General features: G+C 39.5%; 1 protein-coding gene across 5 annotated transcripts in view; it reads right to left on the reverse strand.

The window, feature by feature from the left end:
* tns1a (tensin 1a) overlaps window positions 1-26294 on the reverse strand; it is a 179038-nt gene that overhangs the window by 113075 nt on the left and 39669 nt on the right. For all 5 annotated transcript variants that reach the window (XM_051941887.1, XM_051941886.1, XM_051941888.1 and 2 more), the window contains exon 3: window positions 24232-24269. In XM_051941887.1, coding sequence (XP_051797847.1) covers window positions 24232-24269 — 38 coding nt within the window. The remainder of the gene's footprint in view (window positions 1-24231; window positions 24270-26294) is intronic.

Raw genomic sequence — 26294 nt, forward strand, 5'->3', positions numbered from 1 at the left:
GTTCTTTTCCCCTCACTACCTATGTCTGACATCTTTAGCTACTTTCAGACCATAATGTTTCCAGCTTTCCTATCCAGTGAAAATCATGCACCTCTAAGATGGCTTAGATGTAACTCGATACCATTGCTTCTTGGAGGTCTATGAAGTCCCCCCTCTTTTTTCAACTACTCCTGTGTTGATTGCTGCACCTTAAGCACACCAGCTCACCTACAACTTTGCTGTGTTAACTGTTTATTTCAATCATGATGTGTCTTCTTGCATGTAAACAACCTCATAAGAGAAGGTTAAAAACTTGATTTTCATCACGGGGAGACTTTAAGACATAAAAAAAACTGCCCTCTTGGATTAGCTGTATAACATCAAGCTGAAAACACCATGACCCAAGTAAAAATAGTAATACCACAGTTTAGTTTATTCTAAAGGAGGACATTATGTTATATCATATACCATAATCATGTCATCACTGAACTGAGAATGACGTATTGCTAAAAAGCTAATTTTCATTAGCTCTTAAAAAAATAGGAATACTTGATGTATCCTGGTATGCACAAATGCACAAACACAAATACAGTCCTTCAAATACCTCAGTCTATTTTAAAATCCTCATCACGTCACCAGCAAAGCAGAAGAAAAATGGCTACCATAATATCCATTTATGATTGGTGCAGCTAGAAGCCAGAATAACACAAGCTTCTTTTTACCAGCTCAGATAAAAATGCGAGAATTTCAGAGAGGCCTTGCCAGACCTTAAGCATCAAGCTGGACAAACACCTGAACTTCATCCATGCCTCAACATCTGTACAATCATCCAGCTCAGACATTTTGGGGATTTCTCAGTAACAATATAATCTGAAAAAAATTCTAATATGACCTGTCCTTGCATCTCTTCTTTAACATTGGTTATATTCCTTGTGAGTAAAGTTTCGAAATAACGATTCATGCTGTCTTGAATTAAACTTTTTTTGCACTGTAACCTGAAATGGCATCAAAATGCCTACATATTTTCATTTCATTCAAGTCAGGCCTCATGTTATGTCCCTTGTGATTTTGTCTTGATTCCACACAAAAATGAAGCAAAGAATGTTGACCTTTTCTTTGACCTCTGCATGAAATTCCCCAGTCACTTTGCAGTGACTGTGGAACACAGTGACCAGCAGACCACAAAGAACACTCTCCAGCAGTGAGAGAAAGAGTCAAAATGGGTTTAGGTTTTTAAAACAGGGAGCTTATAATCTCATGGAGTCACGAGGGATGTCTGGGAAGCCACTGAACTAGAACAAGTAGTCAACTGAACCACCGGGGGACCCCACTGCAATGTCAACCCAGCTCAGAGGCCTCAATAGGTAGCAAACAGAGGTGAGTTAAGATGGGTTGTTATTGAATTACAAAGGCCAAATGTCTCAGGTGAGACTCAGCAGTTTTGCAGAGTTACCCTGCTCTTTCTTGATTTCCTTCCTCCTCATATTGAGAGCATGGATCTGTAAGAGCTTTAACGATTTCAGCAAAAGTGTTGCTCAGGTAGTCTGGTGGGTTAATACGGAAATGGAGAGTGCAAACTTTCAAAGCAGGACTCTTAATCCCAGTCCATTGAGTTGAATCATTGTAGAATGAGGTAACGTGTTGCAGTTCAAGCAGGATAATGATGAATTCACATTTACAAACTTCCATCAGGAACAAGAATATAAGACAAGAGAAGAAGAATAAGACCAGCTTACTCAGCAACATCTGCTGTTTGCATCTTGTCAAAAACAGGTTAAACTTGCACTCTCAGTGCACCTGTTATATAAGTTTTGAATTTTCTGACTTCTGCTCTGTTATTTTTTTCTATAAAATTTTGATTGTCTCAACATGGGAAAGCCGTATTTTGACAGATTCCTGCCCCTTTACCTCTCAAACACAAGAATTATCAATTTGATCTTAGTTCATGTACTTCATTCAAACTGAAGGAAGAAAGCATGTATTTGCCACCGTGCAAAAATCATGTAATTGGCTCAAGTAAATAAGTCTACCGCTGGTCCAACCACACTCAAAATTCCTCACGCACTCCACATTGATGGCAGTTTGCCTGAGAAAGTACATTCTTCACTTTCTAAATGGGGGCCAAATATGGCCTGAAGCTCAAACAGCCCCTTTGGAGAGATTTATACATTGGCTGGGTTCCTGTTTTACTTGGAGGACTAAAAACTCTGCTGAGTACTGTGATGGTAGATAGTGTGTTGCCTTCCTCCTCTGACATTCTGACATAATGTCAAGTGCCATCAATGGTTAAATAATATCTAATATAGAGTTTAAAAGGTGAGTAAAATCAAGCTGTAGTAAATCAAAAAAATTAAAATAAATGACTTATTCTAAATGTTGCCAAAAAAGAATACCGAGTGGCAACATTTCTCCACTAAAATCATGAATGACTGAGTCATCTTCATTAAACTCACACTTCAATATACACTGCTCAAAAAAATTAAAGGAACACTTTGAAAATACATCATATTTCAATACGGGGGAAAAACAAACTGGATATTAGCATTGATATGGACTGGATAATGTGTTAGGAATGAAAAGTGCCACATTGTTTGATGGGAATGAAAATTATCAACCCCCCAGGAGGGCTAAATTCAAGACACCCCAAAATCAAAGTGAAAAACTGATGGGGCAGGCTAGTCCATCTTGCTGAAATTCCTTGGGAGCAACTCAAAATGGTATTCAGTAGTTTGTATGGCCTCCATGTGCTTGTATGCATGACTGACGATGCCGGGACAAGCTCTGAATGAGACGACAGATGGTGTCCTGGGGTATCTCCTCCCAGAACTGGACCAGGGCATCGCTGAGCTCCTGGACAGTTTGAGGAGCAACCTGATGGTGTCGGATGGAACAAAACATAATGTTCCAAAGGTGTTCTATTGGATTCAGGTCAGGTGAGCATGGGGGCCAGCTAATGGTATCAGTTCCTTCATCCTCCAGGAACTGCATGAGTTCTCTTACCACATAAGACTGGGCATTGTCGTGCACCAGAAGGAATCCAGGACCACTGCACCAGTGTAGGGTCTGACAGTGGGTCAAAGGATTTCATCCTGATACCTAATGGCAGTCAGAATGCCATTGTCCAGCCTGTAGAGGTCTGTGCGTCCCTCCATGGATATGCCTCCCCACACCATCACTGACCCACCACCAAACCAGTCACACTGAACAATGTTACAGGCAGCATAACGTTCTCCACAGCTTCTCCAGACCCTTTCATGCCTGTCACATGCGCTCAGGGTGAACCTGCTCTCATCTGTGAAAAGCAAAGGGCACCAGTGATGGACTTGCAAATTCCTGTGTTCTATGGCAAATGCCAGCCGAGCTCCACGGTGCCAGTCAGCGAGCACAGCGGGCACTAGAGGACGCTGGGCCCTCAGACCACTCTCATTACATCTCTTTCTGATTGTTTGATCAGAAACATTCACACCAGTGGTCTGCTGGAGCTCATTTTGTAGAGCTATTGCAGTACTCATCCTGTTCCTCCTTGCACAAAGGAGCAGATACCTGTCCTGCTGATGGGTTGAGGACCTTCTACGGTCCTGTCCAGCTCTCTTAGACTAACTGCCTGTCTCCTAGAATCTCCTCCATGCGCTTGAGAAAGTGCTGGGAGACACAGCAAACCTTCTGGCAATGGCACGCATTGATGTGCCATCCTGGAGGAGTTGGACTGTCTGTTGAACCTCTGTAGGGTCCAGGTATCGGCTCATGCTACCAGAAGTGACACTTAAGAAGTGCCAAATGCAAAACTAGTGAAAAACAGTCTGAAAACATTAGGAAGGAAAAAAATGTCAGTGGCCTTCACCTGTAAACTCATTCCTGTTTTGCGGGTTGTCTCATTGTTACCCCTCTAGTGCATCTGTTGTTAATTTCATGAGCACCAAAGCAGCTGAAACTGACTAAAAAGCCCCTCAGTTACTTACTTGACCAGATCAGTATCCCATGTTTCACTGATTTGATGCAATACTTAGATTAAAAAGTGTTCCTTTAATTTTTTTGAGCAGTGTACTTTAAAAAAGATAATTCACTCTGAAAACATGTTAGTTTGTCTAAGCTACTTATCTAAATTTGCAACCCTGTAAGGTTGAATCAGACAAGCACCCGAACAGGATGAAAAAGAGGGTGTTCAAAAAAAATATAAATAAATGTTTTTGTAAAGTAGAATGCACTGTGTGCCAGCTGTTTCCACCGGCATCCTTCCATAGTCGATAGCTCAACACAAACACAGTCTTCCCACAAAACTATGCTGTTATGGCCTAACAAATGACTAAAGCATGACTGGATGACAAAAGACAATTTTAAGCTCTTCTGACACTTTCTCACTGACATTAAATCTACCAAGCAACAAGTACCTGATCTTTTCATGAAGAATCCACTGTCAATTTTGTGGATAGCACAAAAGTGGGGATGCATTTTTCGCATGCAAACAAAATCACAACCACATGGTTAACACACCATAAATAAGCATAACAATCAGCAGACAGGCATGAGTGCTTGCTTCTTCTCTGAATGTTTCAGACAAAGTATGAACAACATACAGGAGACTGTTTACAGTGAAATTTGTAACAGTGGATTGACTTTGTATTTCAACTGTTTTGATTGCCAGCACACTGAGTTTTGTGTCCAACAAAGGACACAAAATTATTATTTGTATTATTCCACCTCGAAACCATCATGCTGGGTTTTGAGGCTCAAAAGAATTTCATAAAGTGGATGTGCAAGAGGCCAAAGACCATGGATCACTGAGGCAGCAGCTATTTGGTCACGGTCAAGCCACAGTGAGTGGTGAGTGGGCTCTGGCTTTGGCTGCTTCGCCCCTTGTATGGTTACAACCAAATCACTGCAAGCTACAGACAACAAAATACCCTATTAAACACGGAAATGATGACTATCAGATGTGCAATTGTGGCTCACTTTGGACACAGGTTGAAAACCTCCAAACATAAAAGCCTGCTGTCGAGTTATAAGCAAGAGGGGGCATGGCCACTTATCATTAATGTTAGGTCATTTAATATAGGTTTTAGTCATGAGAGAAGTGTAGCATCTGGCACAGACCTGAAACCGAAACTCACCTGATTTGCAAGAGCTTGAAATTCCACTCTTGGGAAAAAGTTCTAAAAATAAAAATTGTACAATTTGCAGCACGTCAAAGGATTGTCTTGTGTGCAGCTGAAAACAAACATGTTTTCATCATTACTGGACCGAGATAGTGTTGGATGGTGCTGATAGGTCTGCTCCGGTCAGTGTTCGCCTATCTGTTGTTGTTGAATTAGTGGTGGCTACAGGATGCTTTTCCTCATTTGACCATTAACAGCACAGTGAGGTGAAAATAAAGAGACACTGCCAAGCCAAATCAATCGTACACACACACTGAAAATTGCAATGAAAATACAGAAAATAAGAATTTGTCCAGTAGTTTATAGCAATTAGGTCCCAGAAAGCCTTAGTTTAAGTGTAAATCTCATAGTAGATTGTTTGGGTTGGCTTGTAGTGAAGCTTACTTTTAATCTCAACTTGCTTTTTGTTTTTCCTTGCAAGCCTGTTGCTTATTGACAGAAATAAGTAAGTGGGTTGGCCAAATCTCTACTTAATGCAGACTTCCCCTCTTGTGTGGCTGCATGTTAAATGCTACCCTCCCTGGTCACTACAGCTTTCATAACACGTCCCAGCACGTATTTTAGAGCTGATGCAGTGAGAAGGTCTTGTAGTTTTCTCATTTTACCAGCCGCACTTTCCATTTGTAAAGCCTACAGTGGAATATATTCAATCTGAAAACAATTGGGATGGGTGACATAGGAAAACAAACCTCTCATCTGCACAAGCGTGTGAGAGGAATTCCTTCTCGGCTATCATCCACCTTTCAAAATGACTTTATTTTGACAATTTATGGTATTTTTTCACATTTCTTTTAAGGTTTAACTAAACTGTCAAAAGATGTCATGACAGAAGATTAAGTCATGAGGGAAGAGAAACAGTTCAAGAGGATAGATCTACAGTGGAAAGCAACTACACCATAAGCATAATTTTTAGAAAACATCTTCATATTGGGGGAGACATGAGTTGAAGTGAAGGAGCTTTTTCCCTTGACTCCTGAGCAATTTAAAAACTGCCATGTCACTACAAGAGCATCAGGTTCAGTGTTAGGTAGTGCTTTTAAATGGACAAAAAAGTGTTGTGACATTATAAAACTGCATTCCTCTCTGTTGTTTTGGCCATTTATTGGGAGACAGGACATACAAGCCTTGCGATCTCTTGACCACTCATGTTTAACTGCCATCGCTATGTTGGCACAAGGTCAGAGGTGAATGATTGCCATCAATTGCCTGCATCCTCTCTAAAAGAAAGAGAAAGTGTGAGGGAGTGTCCAGAAAAAATGATTGAAAAAAGACATTTTCACCAACTATTCTCCTTGACTAACTGCTCTGCTTTATCTCTTGCAATGCCCAAGCAGATGCAGGTTATCCTGTGAAGGAAAAAAACATTGCTTGCTGTGTTGACCAGTTGCTTCCAGTCTCTTTCCCTGCCACAAGTCACTACTCGCCATGTCATGAAAGGCTCCTCAGCCTCAAAGAGCAACTTAAATGAACTCTGCCTTTCCCGTTCCCATGGGTGCCACTTTCCCATGCTTATCCTCCATCCAAAACATGCAGAGAAAAGCAGTTGACATAGCATCCAAAAATTCCTGTTTCAGCTACGGAATCCATGCATCCAGCAGCCTGTTAACAAGTTTAAAAAACCCTCAAAATTCAATCTCCTTCTGGAGACCCATTTTAAGCCACAACAGAAAGAAATTTCAATTCAAAAAGTTAGAATTTAGAGACGTCATTCAACATACTAAACACCCAAACTACAAATGGAATATATTGCAATAAAAATGCCTCTGCATCTGAAAATCTGCTCTTACCTGCACACTGGTGCCACTTTTCTCACGCTCTTTCTTCTCTCCCCCTTTGCCTTGTTTCTACCTCTGCATTTTCCCTGCCTTCAGACCCCCCTCAAGGAGAGAAAGAGGGCAAGAGAGTGGAGTACCAAATAAGACACTTTCCTCCTCCTCCTTCTCCTATTCCTCCTCCACCCCTCTTGTGCTCAAAACAACAGCAGTAATCCCAAACGCGTGCCAGGTCGCTACTGAACTTGATTTTGTGTATATGTGTGTGCACATGTGGATGTCTGTACAGCCACAGGACTGGATCAGGATACACTCTTGATACTGCTGGCTTTCGTTCCTCCTGTCAACTGCCAAGAATTATTTGAAACAGGCTATATAAGGCCAAGAAAGTGGCTTGGGGCTCCTTACGATTCCGGTACCCAAAACGAGAGAGCAAAAAGCTGTCTGGGGGCACACAGTAACCGTATCCCTCCCTTTGCTAGCCCGCTCTGTCTGTCTGTCCCTCTCCCTTTTCTCCTCCCTCCTTTTCCTCACAGTTCTCTGTGTAGCATGCTCGACAGAAAGACTGAGAGGAAGAATGAGACAAAGAATAACTTTCCTGTTTTTGTTTCTGCACTGCAAAAAACATCATCAAAAAATTAGCAGTTTACTTTGATGTCATGATTTTGGCTTTACTTCCTCAACTTTGCTAGCATACTGAGGTAACATGTTTCATCGACTATTCATGTGCATGCATGAATAAAAGTAAAGTCCTTGTGCTTGTCACAAAAACACAGAAATGTAATCGGAGTATGTTATGACATTACGTTTTGGGTCTGCTCTCTCATTGAACCTATTTTGAACAAACTATGGATGCATGATATTGAATTTTTGCCGATATCCAGTGTTTTCCAGCTCATTTTGAGTTTTTACACCCTTTTTGTTAATAATATCATGTCCATCCCTAATGGAATTATGATAATGAATAAAAATAATTATATATCATGATGGTCCACTGGTAGATGCAGACAGAAAATATAATGCTTTTCAAATGCACATATTCATAAGGCAAAAAAAAAATACTTCAACTTGATATAAAATGTGCCATATTTGATATTGTGTTACATTTGCAAACAAATCTGTGAACTTCATCCTACTCGAATGTTGCTTTTCATTACAAAACCCACAGCAAGGACCTGTTACTCAAGTTGCAAAACAAGTATTTAATGTAACCTCTGACCACAGGGATCATGTGAAAGTAAGTGCGTGGAATAACTGTTCAGTAATCATTACAAATAGCAACTTTGTGATCATTATCTGACTTCACAAAACCTTTGCACCAGACTAGAAAAAATAAGATGAGTTATCACATTTTCAATGCGAGAAATATTGATTTTCATTTTCAAGTAAGGATTTCAAATCAAAATCTCAATTTGAAACAATGAAAACACATCGCAAAGGCTGCAAATTAGAATGGTCTGCTGCAAAGTGCATCTGATCAAGGGTTTAAACTGTGGTGTTAGTAGTTTTACAAATTCTGACCACTGGAATAAGATATTTCCCCAAACACTTCTCAATATAATGGCGACATTTTTGGTGCACAGTGGCCTGGTGCCCTTGCTCTAAATCACATAAATATTGATTTTGGGCCAGTGACTTGCCAATACAATTGTGCCTCTATATTGCCAAAAGTATTCACTCACTAACCCATCCAAGTAATCAGAATCAGGTGGTTTAATCACTTCCATGACCACAGGTGTATAAAATCAAGCACCTAGGCATGCAGACTGACTTTACATTTACATTTGTGAAAGAATGGGTCGCTCTCAGGAGCTCAGTGAATTCAAGAAAAGAACTGTGATAGGATGCCACCTGTGCAACAAATCCAGTCGTGACATTTCCTCGCTCCTAAATATTCCATAGTCAACTGTCAGCTGTATTCTAAGAAAGTGGAAGTGTGTGGGAACGACAGCAAGTCATCCACCAAGTGGTAGGCCACATAAACTGACTGAGCGGGGTCAGCGGATGCTGTGGCGCATCGAGCCAAGAGGTCACCAACTTTCTGCAGAGTCAGTCGCTACAGACCCTCAAACTTCATGTGGCCTTCAAATTAGCTTAAGAACAGTGCACAAAGAGCTTCATGGAATGGGTTTCCATGGCCGAGCAGCTGCATCCAAGTCATACATCACCAAGTGCAATGCAAAGCGTGGGATGCAGTGGTGTAAAGCACGCTGCCACTGGACTCTAGAGCAGTGGAGACACGTTCTCTGGAGTGACCAATCAGAATGATACTTGTCAGACTGCATTGTGCCAAGTGTAAAGTTTGGTGGAGGTGGGGTTATGGTGTGGGGTTGTTTTTCAAGAGCTGGACTTGGCCCCTTAGTTCCAGTGAAAGGAACTCTGAATGCTTCAGCACAGCAAGACATTTTGTACAATTCCATGCTCCCAACTTTGTGGGAAGAGTTTGGAGCTGGCCCCTTCCTCTTCCAACATGACTGTGCACCAGTGCACAAAGCAAGGTCCATAAAGACATGGATGACAGAGTCTGGTGTGGATGAATTTGAGTGGCCTGTACAGAGTCCTGACCTCAACCCGATAGAACACCTTTGGGATAAATTAGAGCGGAGACTGAGAGCCAGGCCTTCTTGTCCAACATCAGTGTGTGACCTCACACATGCACTTCTGGAAGAATGGTCAAAAATTCCCATGAACACACTCCTAAACCTTGTGAACAGCCTTCCCAGAAGAGTTGAAGCTGTTGTAGCTTGCAAAGGGTGGACTGACGTCATATTGAACCCTATGGATTGGGAATAGATGTCACTTACGTTCATATGCGAGTCAAGGCGTGGTGTATATATATTTATCTTTGGGTTGGACAAAAATTAGAACTGCTATTTAATTGTTTACTATAGAGACATCTTGACTCCAGAGCAAAAACCGAAGATCAACAAACAGGCCACCCCAAAAGCCTCCTAAAATACTATTTGCCTGCCTCATGCTGGGTCTCCAGTTCTCATAGCGAACTTAGCCCTTGACCTCCAGACGAAGACTGTTCAACTGGGTCATCAATCATCTGCTAGCTTTCGGTTATTAGACTTTCCGTACCACTTGTGTGACAATGCTATCTCCCAACTACCGTGCTGTATCTATAAGAGTGTTGCTATGGAGATTGGAGATGGAGGTTTGTGCCAGGGAGACTGCCTTCTTTCAGGGAGTGCAAAGGAATGAGTGAATTAGTGTGTGCCTCGTGATTTTTTTTTCTCACCTCCGATCTCTCCCCCTCTCTCTCATTCTACCTTTTTCACTTTCATGCTTGGATGGTTACTCTCTTTTCCTTGCCAACATTCTTGAACGCTCCTCATCCCTGCTTCTCTGTACATCTTACTGTGTTTTTGGTCTTGCTCCACTTTCTTCCTTATGAAAGCTAAAGCAGATAAAAAGGGAGAACCGTAGAAGGAAAAAAAGCTGGTACAACAGCACTGAAAAGGAGTCATGGAAGCCTGTTCAACACTAAATGTTAAGAAGTGAATTTAATAATCAAGTGAATTCACTTGATTATTAAATGCAATGCTCATTTTTTGTAATTATAAGCAATAAAAAGGTCTTTTGAGGAAATATGGCAAGCATAACATGTATGTTTGCTGAGCCAGCAAAGGAACAAGATTCAATGTAAACAATTTTGTGATGTCAACCTGGGACACCACTGTGGCTCAGAGGTAAGATGCCAATCATAAACAGCAACTTGCCAAGTTTGAATCTGATCAGGCAACTTAGTTCTAAGTTGCTGTGAAAATTGTGAGATTCCTTTTCAGTTGGCCTGTTTCAAATTTCAAATGTCCATGGAGACTCGCAAGTTACTTTGCACATAAAAGACCTACAGTGTCCATATTAGGATGTTAGATGGTTGGTGGTAACTGGTAACATTAACAAAATACTGGACTTTCACCAAGAAGATTGGAGTTTGATTCTCATGTGGGACAATTCTTTTTTGTTGTTTTTTTTTTGTTTTTGCATAACCCTATGCCCTGTGTTGCTTTTTTGGCAACTGTTTGTAGCAATTTTCAGTCATTACAAAATTAATTAAGCTTAGCCAACAAAACTACTTCGTTAGGTTTAGGAAAGCATCACAGTGTGGGTCAAAATACACCTATGTCAACTGCAATCCTAAATTCCTAGTTTAGAGATTCCAAAAATGTAAGCATCTCACAGTTGTTCAGGGTTACTCCATTACAAATTATCACAGGTCTTATGCTCAACCTCTGATGTACCTGAACTTAAAACCTTTTTTTTAAAATCATCTAATCTAATCGTCTAATCTCTGATTATGAGTGACTTGAAATATGAAAAAAATGAAGCTGTCATTAAAAATCCAATGTCTGAGCACACATCAACAAAAAATTATGATCCTTAAGTCAACCAGTGATATTTTCTGAACCATGTGGTTGCATGTTACAATAATGCAAAGCAAAACATAGAATACATACACATGTGGACAAAATTGTTGGTGCCCCTCGGTTAATGAAAGAAAATACCAAAATGGTCACAGAAATAATTTGAATCTGACAAAAGTAATAATAAACAAACATTCTATGAAAATTAACCCGTGAACATCAGACATTGCTTTTGAACTGTGTTTCAACAGAATTATTTTAAAAAATAAACTCATGAAACAGACCTGGACAAAAATGATGGTATCCTTAACTTAATATTTTGTTACACAACCTTTTGAGGCAATCGCTGCAATCCAACAATTTCTGTAACTGTCAATGAGACTTCTGCACCTCTCAGCAGGTATTTTGGCCCACTCCTCGTCAGCAGACTGCTCCAGTTGTCTCTGGTTTGAAGGATGCATTCTCCAGATGGCATGTTTCAGCTCCTTCCACAGATGTTCAATATGATTTAGATCAGGGCTCACTGAAGGCCACTTTAGAATAGTCCAATGTTTCCTCTTAGCCATTCTTGGGTGTTTTTAGCTGTGTGTTCTGGGTCATTATCTTGTTGCAAGGCCCATGGCCTGTGACTGAGACCAAGCTTTCAGACACTGGGCAATACATTTCTCTCAAGAATACCTTGATAGTCATGAGATTTCATTGTACCCTGCACAGATTCAAGACACCCTGTGCCAGATGCAGCAAAGCAGCCCCAGAACATAACAGAGCCTCCTTCATGTTTCACAGTCGGGACAGTGTTCTTTTCTCAATATTCTTAATTTTTGCACCTGTGAACATAGAGCTGATGTGCCTTGCCAAAAAGTTACAGTTTTGTTTCGTCTGTCCATAGGATATTCTCCCAAAAGCTTTGTGGCTTGTCAACAGTTTTTTTTCTGCCGGAATGACTGCATTTTTGAGGGCCTAGACATGTTCAAAAACTCATGAAAATTTGCACTCACATCAGAACTGGCGAAATTTTTTTTATATTATATAGGAATTGTGGAGATGTGTCAAAATGGCTCCATAGCGCCCCCTATAATTTCCCACAGCATGTTTCACCTACAGCTACCAAATTTGGTACACACATGCAGCACATCAGGCTGAACAAAAAAGTCAGTGACAGCCGTATTTCAAACCCAACAGGAAGTGAGCTATTTTGCATTGAATGTCAGATTTTGCCCATTTTTGATTTTTTTCTAGAGCGAACTCCTCTTAGGGGATAACTCCAATTCACCTCAAATTTGGCGAGTACATAGAGCAGGCCTTAATGAGCAAAAGTTATCAAAATCTTCCTCAGAGGTCAAAGGGCGTGTCTGTGGCGGCCTCTGGAATTTTGATCCTTCGTCATGAAACATCAGGTGCTTTGTAAGTGCCCTGACCATGCTTCAATTTGCCTGAAACTTTACATGTATGATCAGTGTCCTGCCCTGATCACATCCATATGATGAAATACGTTCACAGTCAGAGCGCCTGCTGGCAACAGGAAATGTTATGTTTTACACTTTGATGTACTATTCTTAGCTTGTTGGCCAGATTCACCTCACACACAGTGACATAAACCTAAAGACATTGATAATGATTAACAGTGAAAATGGTGACTTGTCATCAAAAGGCATCTCTGTGGCGGCGCAGTGAATTTCGATGTCTCGCCATGACTACTGAAATGTTTATATCTCAGCAAATCCTGATCCTACCAGCCCAAACTTCATGTGCTGGACACTAGGCAAAAGTGACGAGTTGGAGACATTGGTGAAGATAGACAAAACATACCATGAATGCAGTCTCCTGTGTTTTACTGAGACCTGACTGAATCAAAACAACTCAGACTCAACTGTAGATCTACTTTGCTTGCACTGACGTGCACCGAGCAAGATGTAGGCCATTCTGACAAACATGGATCATCCACTTCATATCTGCTTCAATGAACAATGAAACATCGGTGGTGGACGGCTCCTATCCATGCGCTGCAGGACAAAAAGATTCCGAAAATCTTTCCTACCATCAGCAATTAGACTATTTAATTCAAAAGTAAACAGATGAGACCCCAGACAATTGAATTTCCCTTCAGGGATTGATAAAGCTGTTGTATTGTATTGTATTGCATTGTATTGTGTTCATGGTCATTATTCTTTCATTCTCTTTACACTTACTCTCAGTTATTTCTGCCTCTCCTGGCTCACAGTATGTTTCAACCTTGACAAACTGCTTCCTGGTATGTTTTATTCTCTTTCTATTAGCTAGCAGTATATTTCAGACTATTTAAACTGACTCCCAGTATGTTGTCTTGTTATCTTGGCTCCCAGTATGTTTCAGTCTCTTTACGCTGGCTTCAGTGTATTTTCTTCCCCTTTTTAAAAGCCAATTTTAACTAGAGTTTTTTTTCTTAGACTTGTCTGTGTCATTTTGTGTCATAAAAAACGCTGTAACGCTGACAAATGCTCAATATTTTTTACACATACCATTTCTACAAACTTTTGTGTTACAATCCTTGAAATTGGTCAGCTACGTCTCAATACCGTCACTTTTGTGTAACACCTCGACGTGTGCCACGTCCCGACGTGCGTGGGTGTGCAAGGACCCATTCATCGCTGCTTGTAGTTTTAATTTATGATTTGTTTTTAACAATGGTGTCCTCCTTGGTCGTCTCCCATGAAGTCCACTTTGGCTCAAACAACGACGAATGGTGCTATCTGACACTGATGTACCTTGACCTTGGAGTTTACCTTCAGTGTCTTTAGAGTTGTTCTGGGCTCTTTTGTTACTATTAGTATCATCCGTCTCTTCGAATTGTCATCAATTTTTCTCCTGCGGACACATCCAGGCAGCTTGACTACAGTCCAATGGATCTTAAATTTCTGAATAATATGTGCAACTCTACAGGAACATCAAGCTGCTTGGAGATGGTCTTATAGCCTTTACCTTTAACATGCTTGTCTATAATTTTCTTTCCAATCTCCTGATATAACTCTGTCCTTCGCTTCCTCTGGTCCATGTTAATTGTGGTACACACCATGTCACCAAACAGCACAGTGACTACTTGTAACCCTATAAATAGGCCGACTGACTGATTACCAGTTTGTAGACACCTGTGATGATAATTGGAGGACACACCTTAATTGAACATGTCCCTATGGTCACATTATTTTCAGTCTTTTCTAGGGGTACCATCATTTTTTTTACAGGCCTGTTTCATGAGTTTATTTTTTTTAATAATTCTGTTGAACCACAGGTTCAAAAGCTATGTCTGGTTAATTTTCATAGAATTTTTATTTATTATTACTTTTGTCAGATTAAAATTATTTCTGTGACCATTGTGGTTTTTTCTTTCATTAACCGAGGAGTACTAACAATTTTGTCCATGTGTTTAGAAAACGTGGTCACAAAAAGGAAAAGAAAAAATCTATTTTTCTTGAACTTTCATAACTGATTGAGCAGGTATGAAAATTTGTTCCACCAAAACAAGGCCTCAAACAAAAGCTTTGCTTTGTGCACCAACATAAGCATAGCTGGCACGTTTTACTTAGTCAAAGTGATTTTGTGGCTGTATGCCAAGAAAGCCAAAGTTGGTTATTTTTCTGAAAAGAAAACATTCTTGTCTAACTCTAGAGGCACACATGCTAAATTAAATAAATACTTCGAGTTGTATTTTATGGAGAATGTCATTTGTCAGAGGTCTGATTAAAGGCCTCTCCCAGTTGTTACACATCCACACATGCTAGGATGTGGATTGGGATGTCAGGATAACATACCTAGACCTCAAAACCCCTGCCCTTGAAATTCTGCACTAGTAGGAGCCTCGGCAAAGCTCAAGTCAGGCTCAGCTGAGTTAAGAATGTGCATGAATGAGTAAAAACTAAAAGTAGTATTCTGTGTCAGAAAATAAATCCTCAGTTTTCTGATATGAGGTCTGGCACGGCACTCTTTCTCGCTCTAAAATGCTTAGTCGTTGCTTCTACATCGGTGCTCTGGCTGACTAACTGGGATTTCAGGGCCACTAGAGATGAAATGGGAATGTTTGAGTTTCATTATAACAATGATATTCCTTAGATTTTCTTTTGCTTGACAATGGAACTATTAGATCTTCTGGAAATAGAAATGCAACATGTGACTGGATTACCACATCTGCTTACAAACCTCAACAGCTTTAAGACAAGAATGCCCTCTCAAAATTTGAGGCTGCAGATTTCTTGATTTCTTTTTCTAGTGAGTTGATAAAAAAAATAGGTCTAATAAACAAGTATGATGCCTTTCACACTGTATGATGCACAACAGAATGCAAGAATTACTCTAAGCTGCACATGAGAGGCTGAGGAAATGCTTTCTTAACTGATTATAGGTATAAATATATTAACAGGAAGGAATATGCCCCTTGGGTTTCAAAATTGTCTCATACCCACTTTTATATTATTCCTGGACTGCAATCATGGCTCACTTCCCAGTCATCCTGTTTCCCCTCTGCTGCTGCTCTGAAATCTGTGAACAACTACAACTCCAGGAAGCAGGGGAGCCTGAATATGAGAGCACTTTGTCCAGCTCTAGCTGATAGCAGCAATAAGCAAACAAATCGTGGGATTTGACGATGTACTGTTTGAACAAAAAAAACTGCTAATGTTCAGCATGGCTGAATGGTAGCAGTTTGAGAAGGGAACTTGGGTAAACATCAGCATTTTCAAAGTTGATCCAGGCATTTACCTCTGGTTTATACTGTTATCTTCACCCCCAAACTATTATATTCTTGCTTTTAGTCCTGCCAATCGAAGCTTGAAACAAAGTCAACTCCAAGTAGGCTGCACACAAAATAGCTTTTTGTGTGTTTTTTTCTACACTCACAAATGTTCAAACTGGAGAACCAAATTTTCTCCTGAATTACTACAGGGAATAAATCTGAGGTGAGGAATAAGCTCTTCTAGAAATTGTTTACAACCTACTTATTTAATTTTTTTTTTTTTTTTTTAGCATTTTGTGACTTTTGGGGAAGCAGCATATGACACCATCAACATAACCCTCCCTATAGTTGACTGCTTTGCAATCCTAGCTAGGATTAATTCCTTTTTGAAGATGTTTTGGATGCCTTAATCTCAAAGTGAAACCTAAATCCTCAATGGTAAAATAGAAATATCTGCATCAGAGAATCCTCAACCTAACGTGCATCTATCTGGCATTAGTACGATCAAAGTTGTGCAAACAAATTTTTCTTGTGGTTGAGGAAGTACTGCAACAGCAACATGCATTCAGTAAAAAGCACAAACATTTCATTTTATGTTGCACAACATAAAATGAAGCCAGGTCAAGACAACAGTAATGTTGTTTACAAGAGAAATATTCAAACTTCTTGTACGCTTGCTCATCTTGTCCAGTCCCTTCCCATCATTATTCTCTGCCCCTACCTTTCCCTGCCAAACCTCGCCTTTGTCTTCCAACCCACCAGCCCATTGAACAGTGCAAACCACTGCAACGGCATTCCAGGAGGTTCCTCCAAGACATGGGAGGGATAAATCATCAGGAATAATGAGGGCTTGCTTCCATGGATAGTGAGAAAGAACAGAGAGTTTACAGACTTTATGCTATCCAGTTAACCCGAGAAAACACAACACAACATATAGACTAATGAGATGGTCTTGGCTGGATCTGTTTTCTCTGTTGCATCGGTGCCAAACTGAACCCTGAACTGAGGCAGTGGGAGTATGTTGATGTACATGTGACCCTAAAAGATTAACCCAGTTGGGATGAAACTGCGAGAAACATCCAAGAAAATTGGTAAGGTGCTATGGTCTGGTACACAGGTGTGCATAAGTCTGCAAAAAACTATCTCAGACACATCGCTGGACACAAACTGCCCATGCATCTCCAAAATCTCCTAGAATTATTTTCCTGCAAAACTAAACTGCCAGCTATATTTTAAAAGAAATTTGTTTTCTATTAGTAAAATTTCATTATCAAGTAGTTTTTAAAGTCTCCAGGTTGGGTGGTTAGAAGGGCGAAAGCAGGTGTCAGATATGTTTTCACTTTTGCTTTGTTTTCAGGTGCTGTTTGGTTACAGTTAGGTACCAAGGCTCCTATAGGATTTGGGAAATATCAAGCCATGGGTGTAAAAATGATACTTTTTCAACAAATGTCTGAAGCTTCTTTTTTCTGGGTGATTAGGGTGACGAGTAATGCCCCATGTACCGTATTTTCACGACCAAAAGGCGCACTGTACCAAAAGGCGCATTCTCAGTTATGTGTGCCATTACTGTATTTAACACACACATAAGGCGCACCTGATCATAAGGCGAGGGTTTTATATACAATCCACGCCCACACTTCCCCCTTTAACGTTCTCATGGTGTCCTCTACTACGTCGGCCTTACAACAACAACACGCACACAAGCATACAAGTGTGCGTATTTAAAAATAGAGCGGGAGCAAAACTGAGTTTGGTTGTGCTTTATTTAAGTATTGATTACAAAGTACTAACATTTTTTTAATCATCAATAGTCGCGGGCATGGTAAAACACACGGATAAAACAAGCACACAAGTGTGCGTATTTAAAAATAGAGCGGGAGCAAAACTGAGTTTGGTATTCACATTTTTTTTTACCGGTAATCGTCATCAATCAAACCCATGGAAGTCCTCATCCTCTGTTTCTGAATTGAACAGCTGCGCTAAACCTCCATCAAACATGCCAGGTTCACTTTCTTCACTGTCAGAGTCACTTTTCGTGCCGTGCGGCGCCTCGGAAATGATGCCGGCTTTTGCGAAAGCTCGAACAACAGTGCCAGCAGACACGTTAGCCCAAGCATTTACAATCCATTGGCAAATTGTGGCGTAACTCGCCCGGCGCTGCCTTCCACTCTTAGTGAAACTGTGGTCCCCATCGGTCATCCATCGCTCCCACGCCGCTCGCAGCCTTACTTTGAACGGCCGGTTCACACCGATGTCCAGCGGTTGGAGTTCCTTTGTCAGGCCTCCCGGAATGACAGCAAGCGCAGAGTTCATTTGCTTCACTTGTTTTTTCACATCGGCTGTGAGATGGGCACGCATAGAGTCACAGATCAACAGCGACAGTGATGCGTGGAAAAAACCACCTGGTCTACGTCCGCCTTACAACAACAACACACACAGGACGCACTGCACCATAGGGCGCGCCGCACAATTTGAAGAAAATCTAAGACTTTTATGTGCGCCTTATAGTCGTGAAAATACGGTAACTGAGCAGTTGACTAAACAGGAGCAACAATTAGAAAGCAATGCAAAACAAAGGCACAGATGTTTATTAAATGCATATTTGGACTACGTCATAAACAAATGTAACCTGGCTGATAATGTGTTTTTCTTAAAATACACATGAAAATGAAATGAAAAGACTTAAGACTCTTTGAGTGTCTAAATCTTAAGTCTTATTTGTCTCTGAAAACTCCCACAAAAGAAGCGACAAAAAATGCCAGATCATCCAGTTTAATTTTTGTATTTAATTTTGCAGAAAGCCAAAAAAATGGCTTACTGAAGTATCTTACTCTGTAGTTACCCGCAGCTTCGTGTAGTTTTTAAAAAATTTATTAATTTTTAAAAACTTTTTTAGGACATTGTTTACAATGTGCAAATCCTATTCTCTAATCCTATTATCCAATAACGATATTTTCAACCTCAATGAGCAGCTATTGTCAACAAGAAAGCCTAAATCAACCCAGTGCATGTCACACCAACTCCAACACCAAAGTTTGTGGCTACCCAGCCATATGTCTTTCTCAGCAGATGGTTGGAAAGTGCAAAATACTTTTTAAAAAAAATGTGTATGAAACAAAGTGAAAGCACTTGCACATCAACTTTATGTATCTTTAAAATTTCCTCATCAGATCATGGAAAAGCAAAAGATGTTAGGGAAAGTCTATGTGACCAACATAAAAAAGAGCACACATTTTGACCATATACTTATTAGGTAGCCAGAAACCCGCCCTAATCTAAATTTTAAAACGTAGTTCGTTTAATTTATTACTCCAAAATTTCCCAATCTAAATGAAAACACCACAGAGAAACCGCAGCTTGAGGTATGAGGAACCAAACACAAGAGACTCCTGTCTAACAGATTCTCTGTCTCCAACACCCTACCTCGGTGTCCAGCCAGATTTTGGCCAGTAATCAAGCCACTGTCCCGACAAGCCTCCACTTCAATACACACACAAAACAAGCAGACTAAGGTTAACAAAGTTGATCTTCTATATGCTGTGGAACAAGAATGTGTCCATTGCCCATCTAGAGTGTTCTCAATGCTCCAATTACAGGATTCCACATTGAAATGATTGTGGCTGAACAGAAAGAAAAATACTAAATGAAGGGGAGCCAGAAACTAATTGCTCTTCATCATTACTGGACATCTGTCTTTTCGATGTTTGCGCTGACATTTTCAGAAACTTTGAAAGTTAATGATTGAACCGCATGTGGTTACAGATAATTAAAGTTGAGCAGATGTGTTCCACTGACAACACGATTGCAGGAATATTGACAGAATATTTTTTGAATATTAAAAGTGCAATAAGTCAAATTGTTTTACTGCCCAAGTGAAGACATCATACTGTAAATTTCAGATGCACACTTTCCACCTGCTGCAATTAAAGAAATCTGTCACAAAACATTTCTTTGTCTAAAACGTAACGCAGAAAATGAAAAACTAGCTGTATTATATTATGGGCTATACATAAAAGATGGATGTATCCACTATAACATCATCAAATAGTGTGCAGACTTTCATTTTGAAGCCTCAAAGCATAAACATGTACTGAGGTTGTTTAATCTCTCCTGTTAGAGGCATGAGTTCAGTGTGTTCAGTCAAGGCTTCGGTCCAGATTGACAATGGTCACCTAAAATGATTATTGCAATATTTTTCCAACTATGAATGATTCATATCATTATCTAATCATCACATCACACTTACAACATCAATAACCACTTTCCATTACTTTTCTCCATCATGGACTCACATCAAATTAATTACATGTACAGTAAATTTATAAAGTCACGGTGGGTATGGTGCAGACACTTAAACAAATGGTCTCACAGCATATGTTTAAAACATTTATCTTTATCACACTGTCATTAAAATCAGTGCCATAAAATGCCAAAAAACAGAGATGCTGCTTAACAGCGTAACCATAAAACATTCAAACAACTGTCTTTAATGTCCTGCTTACTGTATGGCATAAAACAAACGAACTTGCAGAGACTTAAAATAATAAACATATAAAATGAAATCAGTGTAGCACAGTCTGGTGTGTCATGTCTGGTGAACTGCAAAACTGCTGGCAACAACCTCATTGTGCTTCATCACAAATTTCCTGTTCAAGGTCAGCGCAGAGGCTGCAGAAGAAAGCAATACCATCTGCTTTAAGTCACAACAGTATTTGACATTATTTTATCACACTTTCACAGGCCTAAAGCAATGAGTACGACACTGTCATACTGTGTCATTCAAGGGCCATTTCACTTAGTAAAGTCAGTAAAATGTTTGCTTCCAAGCAAACCAGTCTTGGGAATAACACATTAGAGAATAAAAATTAGGAATGTCATGGCAAAGCTCCAAATTTTCAACCAGAATTACAGTTTCCCCCGTCACTTTCAAAATTTCTATCTCCAGTGATTTATAATATGTGCCTCTTACTACTCCTCTTTTAAAATATTTCCTGTCCAATGTCTGCCACCATGAGAATGGATGACTCACAATGCTATTCTGATTATTCTCCAAATTGCCACCACAAATGCCTCTGTCTGGCTTTGGAGGTATTTGGCAGATTTCTCCTTGGATGTTGTGAAAACACAAAGCTCTTGTTCCTATGGTAATATTTGGGTAGACTGATGGTTTTGGGGATGCTTTTTGGGGGAAGGGGGAGGAAGAAGAGAAAAAATGAGAGAGAGGGAGAGAGAGGTTTCAACATGTTTCCCCACCAGTCACAACTAAAATCACGAAGAATAGCCTTACCATGTTCTTACTCGGGCTGCACAGTGGAGTAGTGGTTAGCACTTTCGCCTTGCAGTGAGAAGATTAGACTATAGTGAACATTTATATGTATAGCCCCAAACCTCTGCACAGTAATTTAGATATGCCTAAACCAGTGAACAGTATAGAATGTGGAGTGTTTGGTGGTCCAGGATGTGTTTTAGTTTATTGAGTACGGAAATGCTTCTTGATATTTTGTTTTGAACAGGTTTTATGTGAGATTTCTAGTTTATTTTATCATCAGTTATAACTCCAAGAAACTTCGTTTCATAAAGTCTCTCAATTTCCACACTGTCTACCTATATCTGTGCATGTGTATTCCTTTTTATAACATTATTTACCAAAGCCAAATAACATGAATTTAGTTTTACTTAAGTTTAATGATAATTTATTTATGTTAAATCACTTCTTCAATTTGCACATTTCACCACTGATAGTTCCCAGTAACTTCTGTAAATCACCCCTTGAACAAGAAATATTTGTGTCATCTGCGAAGAGAACTAATTTTCCATCCATCCATTCTCTATACACCGCTTTATCCTCACTAGGGTCGCGAGAGGTGCTGGAGCCTATCCCAGCTGACTCGAGCGAAGGCAGGGGACACCCTGGACAGGTCGCCAGTCTGTCGCAGGGCTACATATACAGACAAACAATCACACTCGCATTCACACCTATGGACAATTTAGAGTAATCAATCAACCTCAGCATATTTTTGAACTGTGGGAGGAAGCCGGAGTGCCTGGAGAAAACCCACGCATGCACAGGGAGAACATGCAAACTCCATCCAGAAAGATCCCAGGCCCAGGCCGGGATTTGAACCAGGGATCTTCTTGCTGCAAGGCGAAAATGCTAACCACTACTCTACTGTGCAGCCCCGAGAACTAATTTTATTACTTGATATTTTGTAAATGTCATTTATATTTAACAAAAACCATTTTGGCCCCAATACTGACTCCTGGGGGACACCACAAGCAATGTCCAAGCATGATGTAAAATACTGTCCCAACTTCACAAATTGTTTCCTGTCCATTAAGGAACTTTTAACTCAGTGCAATACCACCCTCTTGACCCCATACCATTCTAACTTAGTGATTAATATGTCATGGTTTATGGTGTCAAAAGCTTTTTTGAGATCGATAAATACTCCTACTGCATACTGTTTGTGATCTATTGTATTTGTATTTTCCTCAATTGACTGTATTAATGCCAATGATGTTGAGCTGTTTGACAGTGGTGCATAGCACAAAGAAAACAAAAACAAAAGTATGCGATCATTGGACAGTCTCCTTAGGGAAAACTGTACATGCAGTGCTGCAGGAATTACACTGTAGTCTGTTGGGCCACAAAGTCTCATCCATATCACAAAGATCTCCTGCGTCTTTGAGTGATTTTAGAAAACTCTAACCCTTCCCACGTTTCCCTTTGTTAGAGAAAGTCAAGATTCACCTGGGAGCAATTTACCAATTCAGGACAGTTTTTTTTAAAGTCTAATGGAAATGTATAAAAACATCATTGACATATTAAGACAACTTGTTTAATCATTTTGTATGTAAAGACTCATGTGATTAACTAATGCCTAAATGTTGTGGGGGGTGAGACTATGCAACAGAGACCCATTACAATACATTTTGATCAACATGACATATGCAATTGATAATGTAGGAAACAGCAGAGAATTGTACATAATCACTTGCATGGATGTACCAAAGCATTTGCAACTTGTTCAAAGAAATGAGAAACTGCTTTGCTGATGCGCACAAGTGACACGATGATGTGAAGATTGAACAAGTACTTTTGAGAATTTCAGTTCTGATCTCAGAAATGTACCAAAGCAACTGAGAAAAACTGCAAAGATCAGTGTTTTTTTTCTCAGTATTTATTAGGCATATGTCAGAATTTTATTTTTGTCCAACCATCAGATATCCAATCTATGAAATCTGTTCAATGTCAATTTACAATGACATAAATCAAACAATAATTGTCATCCAAACTTTAGCCATAGTTTACATTAGAACATCCCTCCAGAGTATGCTCCTATAATGACAACATGATGACGCAATTTCACTGTCTTATCTATACACAATGACACAATGACTTGTCATTTTGATGGCATTGACATGTTTCTTGACACATATTTACTTTTGAGAGATGAACTAAGGATTTTGAGCAAGAGACTGGATTTTGCAGGTAATCCAGTAATTGTGTTTTGCTATTTGTACAAATTGTTTTGAGAAATGCACCGTTTGGCAAATGTCGAGGATGATTTGAGAAATGCACTAAAGTGACTGAGAAAAACTGTAATAGTCTGCTCACTGTATTGTTTTCAGTGACATTGGTGTATATGTTATCAATTAACGTGGCACTGTGAGGTGTGATTCTGCTGGGTCTAGTAATTTTTAGATATAAACTCATACTTTACATTGTATTGATAAATTTGTCAGTTATTTTATGCTTATTTGGATTCATCATATCAATGTTATAATCGCTGCAGAGGAAAACAACCTTTTGATTCGCTTTCTTCCACCCAGTCCTTAAATGCGTGAATACTTGAGCCAGGTGCTGTATATATACAGCTTATTATGATTTTTTTTCTTTTTTTCTGAACAGATTTCAGTTGTTTTACATTCGAATAAGTTGTCAAGAGCAGTTGTCATATTTTCTGCTATTTTATATTCCATTGTCCACACGTAAGGCTGCTTCTCCTCATCATATATACATCACATTCGAATTAATTGCAATAAAATATAGTAAAGCTCTTACCATTGGTATTGCTGCATCATTCTATTTTGATAGCAATAAAATAATAATAAAAATCCTGTGCTGTATATAAATGTAGAATAAGCAAAAATAAATATGGATAAATCTGCACTTTATATTATGTTTCTGCATGCATGAATATCGTTGTAACTTTAAATATGTTTTGCATGCATCAGAAGATGTTCCTTACCTTTACTTCACATTTCTTATGGCAGGACAACCGACATGCTGAAATAAAAGAAGAAGCATTACCAGTTGTATTGGTTCATTTGCTGAATGCACTGAAAAGGAAACTGCAACAAGGTCAGCTGCAGTTCTGGTGCTAACATGCTGTGGTGGTTCCCCCAAGTGGCCACATAAAGAAAGTATTCATTCACAATTTGTATGTAATGTATTTCAGCACATGCTTAAACCTATTTAAAACTTTCCCATAGAGTTGTTAAAATTGCAAAACCTTTACATAACAGTAATGAGCTGGCAAAACAAGCCAAAACTTTGACCAGATGCTTTCTAAAAGTGTTTTAAGTCTGAATTTGATGAGTTATATATTTCTGCCTTCATGAGAAAGACACACTGAGGGAGACTATGTTAACCTGCAGCTATGAAACTGCTATGTTTTGATGTCTGAGCAGGTACAAATAATAAAATAATGTGCAAATTCTGGCATTTCCAAATAAAGTTTAAAAAATAGCAAAAATAAATAACATCCTTACAAAATGGCAAATTAAGTCACAAGAAAGAAAAATGTCCAAATCTCAAATACCGATAGTAAGGCAACGTTTTTATGTTTTAACAGTGCAAACTACTTCCAGTGACAAGATATACTGTATTTCACTTCCCTCCCAAATATCCTAGCACCACCCCCAACCCCCAAGCGTAACGTCACGCTTCACTTCGGCCATGTTAGTAAACAAAAACAAGAGCTGAAGACAGAGATATCCATGCTAATGCTATGCTAATGTTGTCGGACTCCGAAGCAAGATCAAACGTTTCATAAACGCCCTCGTTTTATTCATTTCATGTCTGCTACGTTTGTGGAGTTTGTGCTGCTATGCTGCCACGGTTCATATGTGGTCATGTGACTGCAGGTAACGGAATCATGTGATTATTGTTGCTTCGTCTGATTGGTGAAACGCAGTCATGTGGTAGATCCACTGGGGCATTTCTCCGGCAAAATACAGCAGATCTAATATGGTAAATAAAAGAGTAACGGGTCAAGTGTAGCCCAGTGTAAAGAAGTAAGAGTAGCGTTTCTTCTTCACAAATCTACTCAAGTAAAAGTAAAAAGTATGGCAGAGAGAAACTACTCTCAGAAGTACACTTTTTCAAAAAGTTACTCAAGTAAATATAACAGAGTAAATGTAAATCGTTACTCCCCATCTCTGGTGTTACACACGTGGACAAAATTGTTGGTACCCCTCAGTTAAAGAAGGAAAAACCCACAATTCTCACTGAAATCACTTGAAACTCACAAAAGTAACAATAAATAAAAATTTATTGAAAATTAAATAATCAAAAACAGCCATTACTTTTGAATTGTTGATTAACATAATTATTTAAAAAAACAAACTAATGAAACAGCCTGGACAAAAATGATGGTACCTCTATAAAAGATTGAAAACTATTTGACCAGAGTGACATGATTAACTCAGGTGTGTTATTTAATTGACATCACAGGTGTTTCCAAACTCATAATCAGTCAGTCTGCCTATTTAAAGGGAGACAAGTAGTCACCCTGCTGTTTGGTGAAAAGGTGTGTACCACACTGAACATGGACAACAGAAAGCGAAGGAGAGAATTGTCCCAGGACATCCAAAAAAAAATGATAGACAAACATCTTAAAGGTAAAGGCTATAAGACCATCTCTAAACAGCTTGAAGTTCCTGTGACAACAGTGGCTCATATTATTCAGAAGTTCAAGACCCACGGGACAGTAGCCAACCTCCCTGGACGTGGCCGCAAGAGGAAAATTGATGACAAATTGAAGAGACGGATCGTTGGAATTGTATCCAAAGAGCCCAGAGCAACCTCCAAAGAAATTAAAGGTGAACTCCAAGGCCAAGGTACATCAGTGACAGATTGCACCATTCGTCGTTGTTTGAGCCAAAGTGGACTTCATGGGAGACGACCAAGGAGGACACCACTGCTGAAAAAAACTCATAAAAAAGCGAGACTGGAATTTGCAAAAATGCATGTTGACAAGCCACAAAGCTTCTGGGAGAATGTCCTTTGGACAGATGAGACCAAACTGGA

The sequence above is a fragment of the Acanthochromis polyacanthus genome, chromosome 22, assembly GCF_021347895.1.
Source record: "Acanthochromis polyacanthus isolate Apoly-LR-REF ecotype Palm Island chromosome 22, KAUST_Apoly_ChrSc, whole genome shotgun sequence".
Taxonomy (NCBI): Eukaryota; Metazoa; Chordata; class Actinopteri; family Pomacentridae; genus Acanthochromis; species Acanthochromis polyacanthus.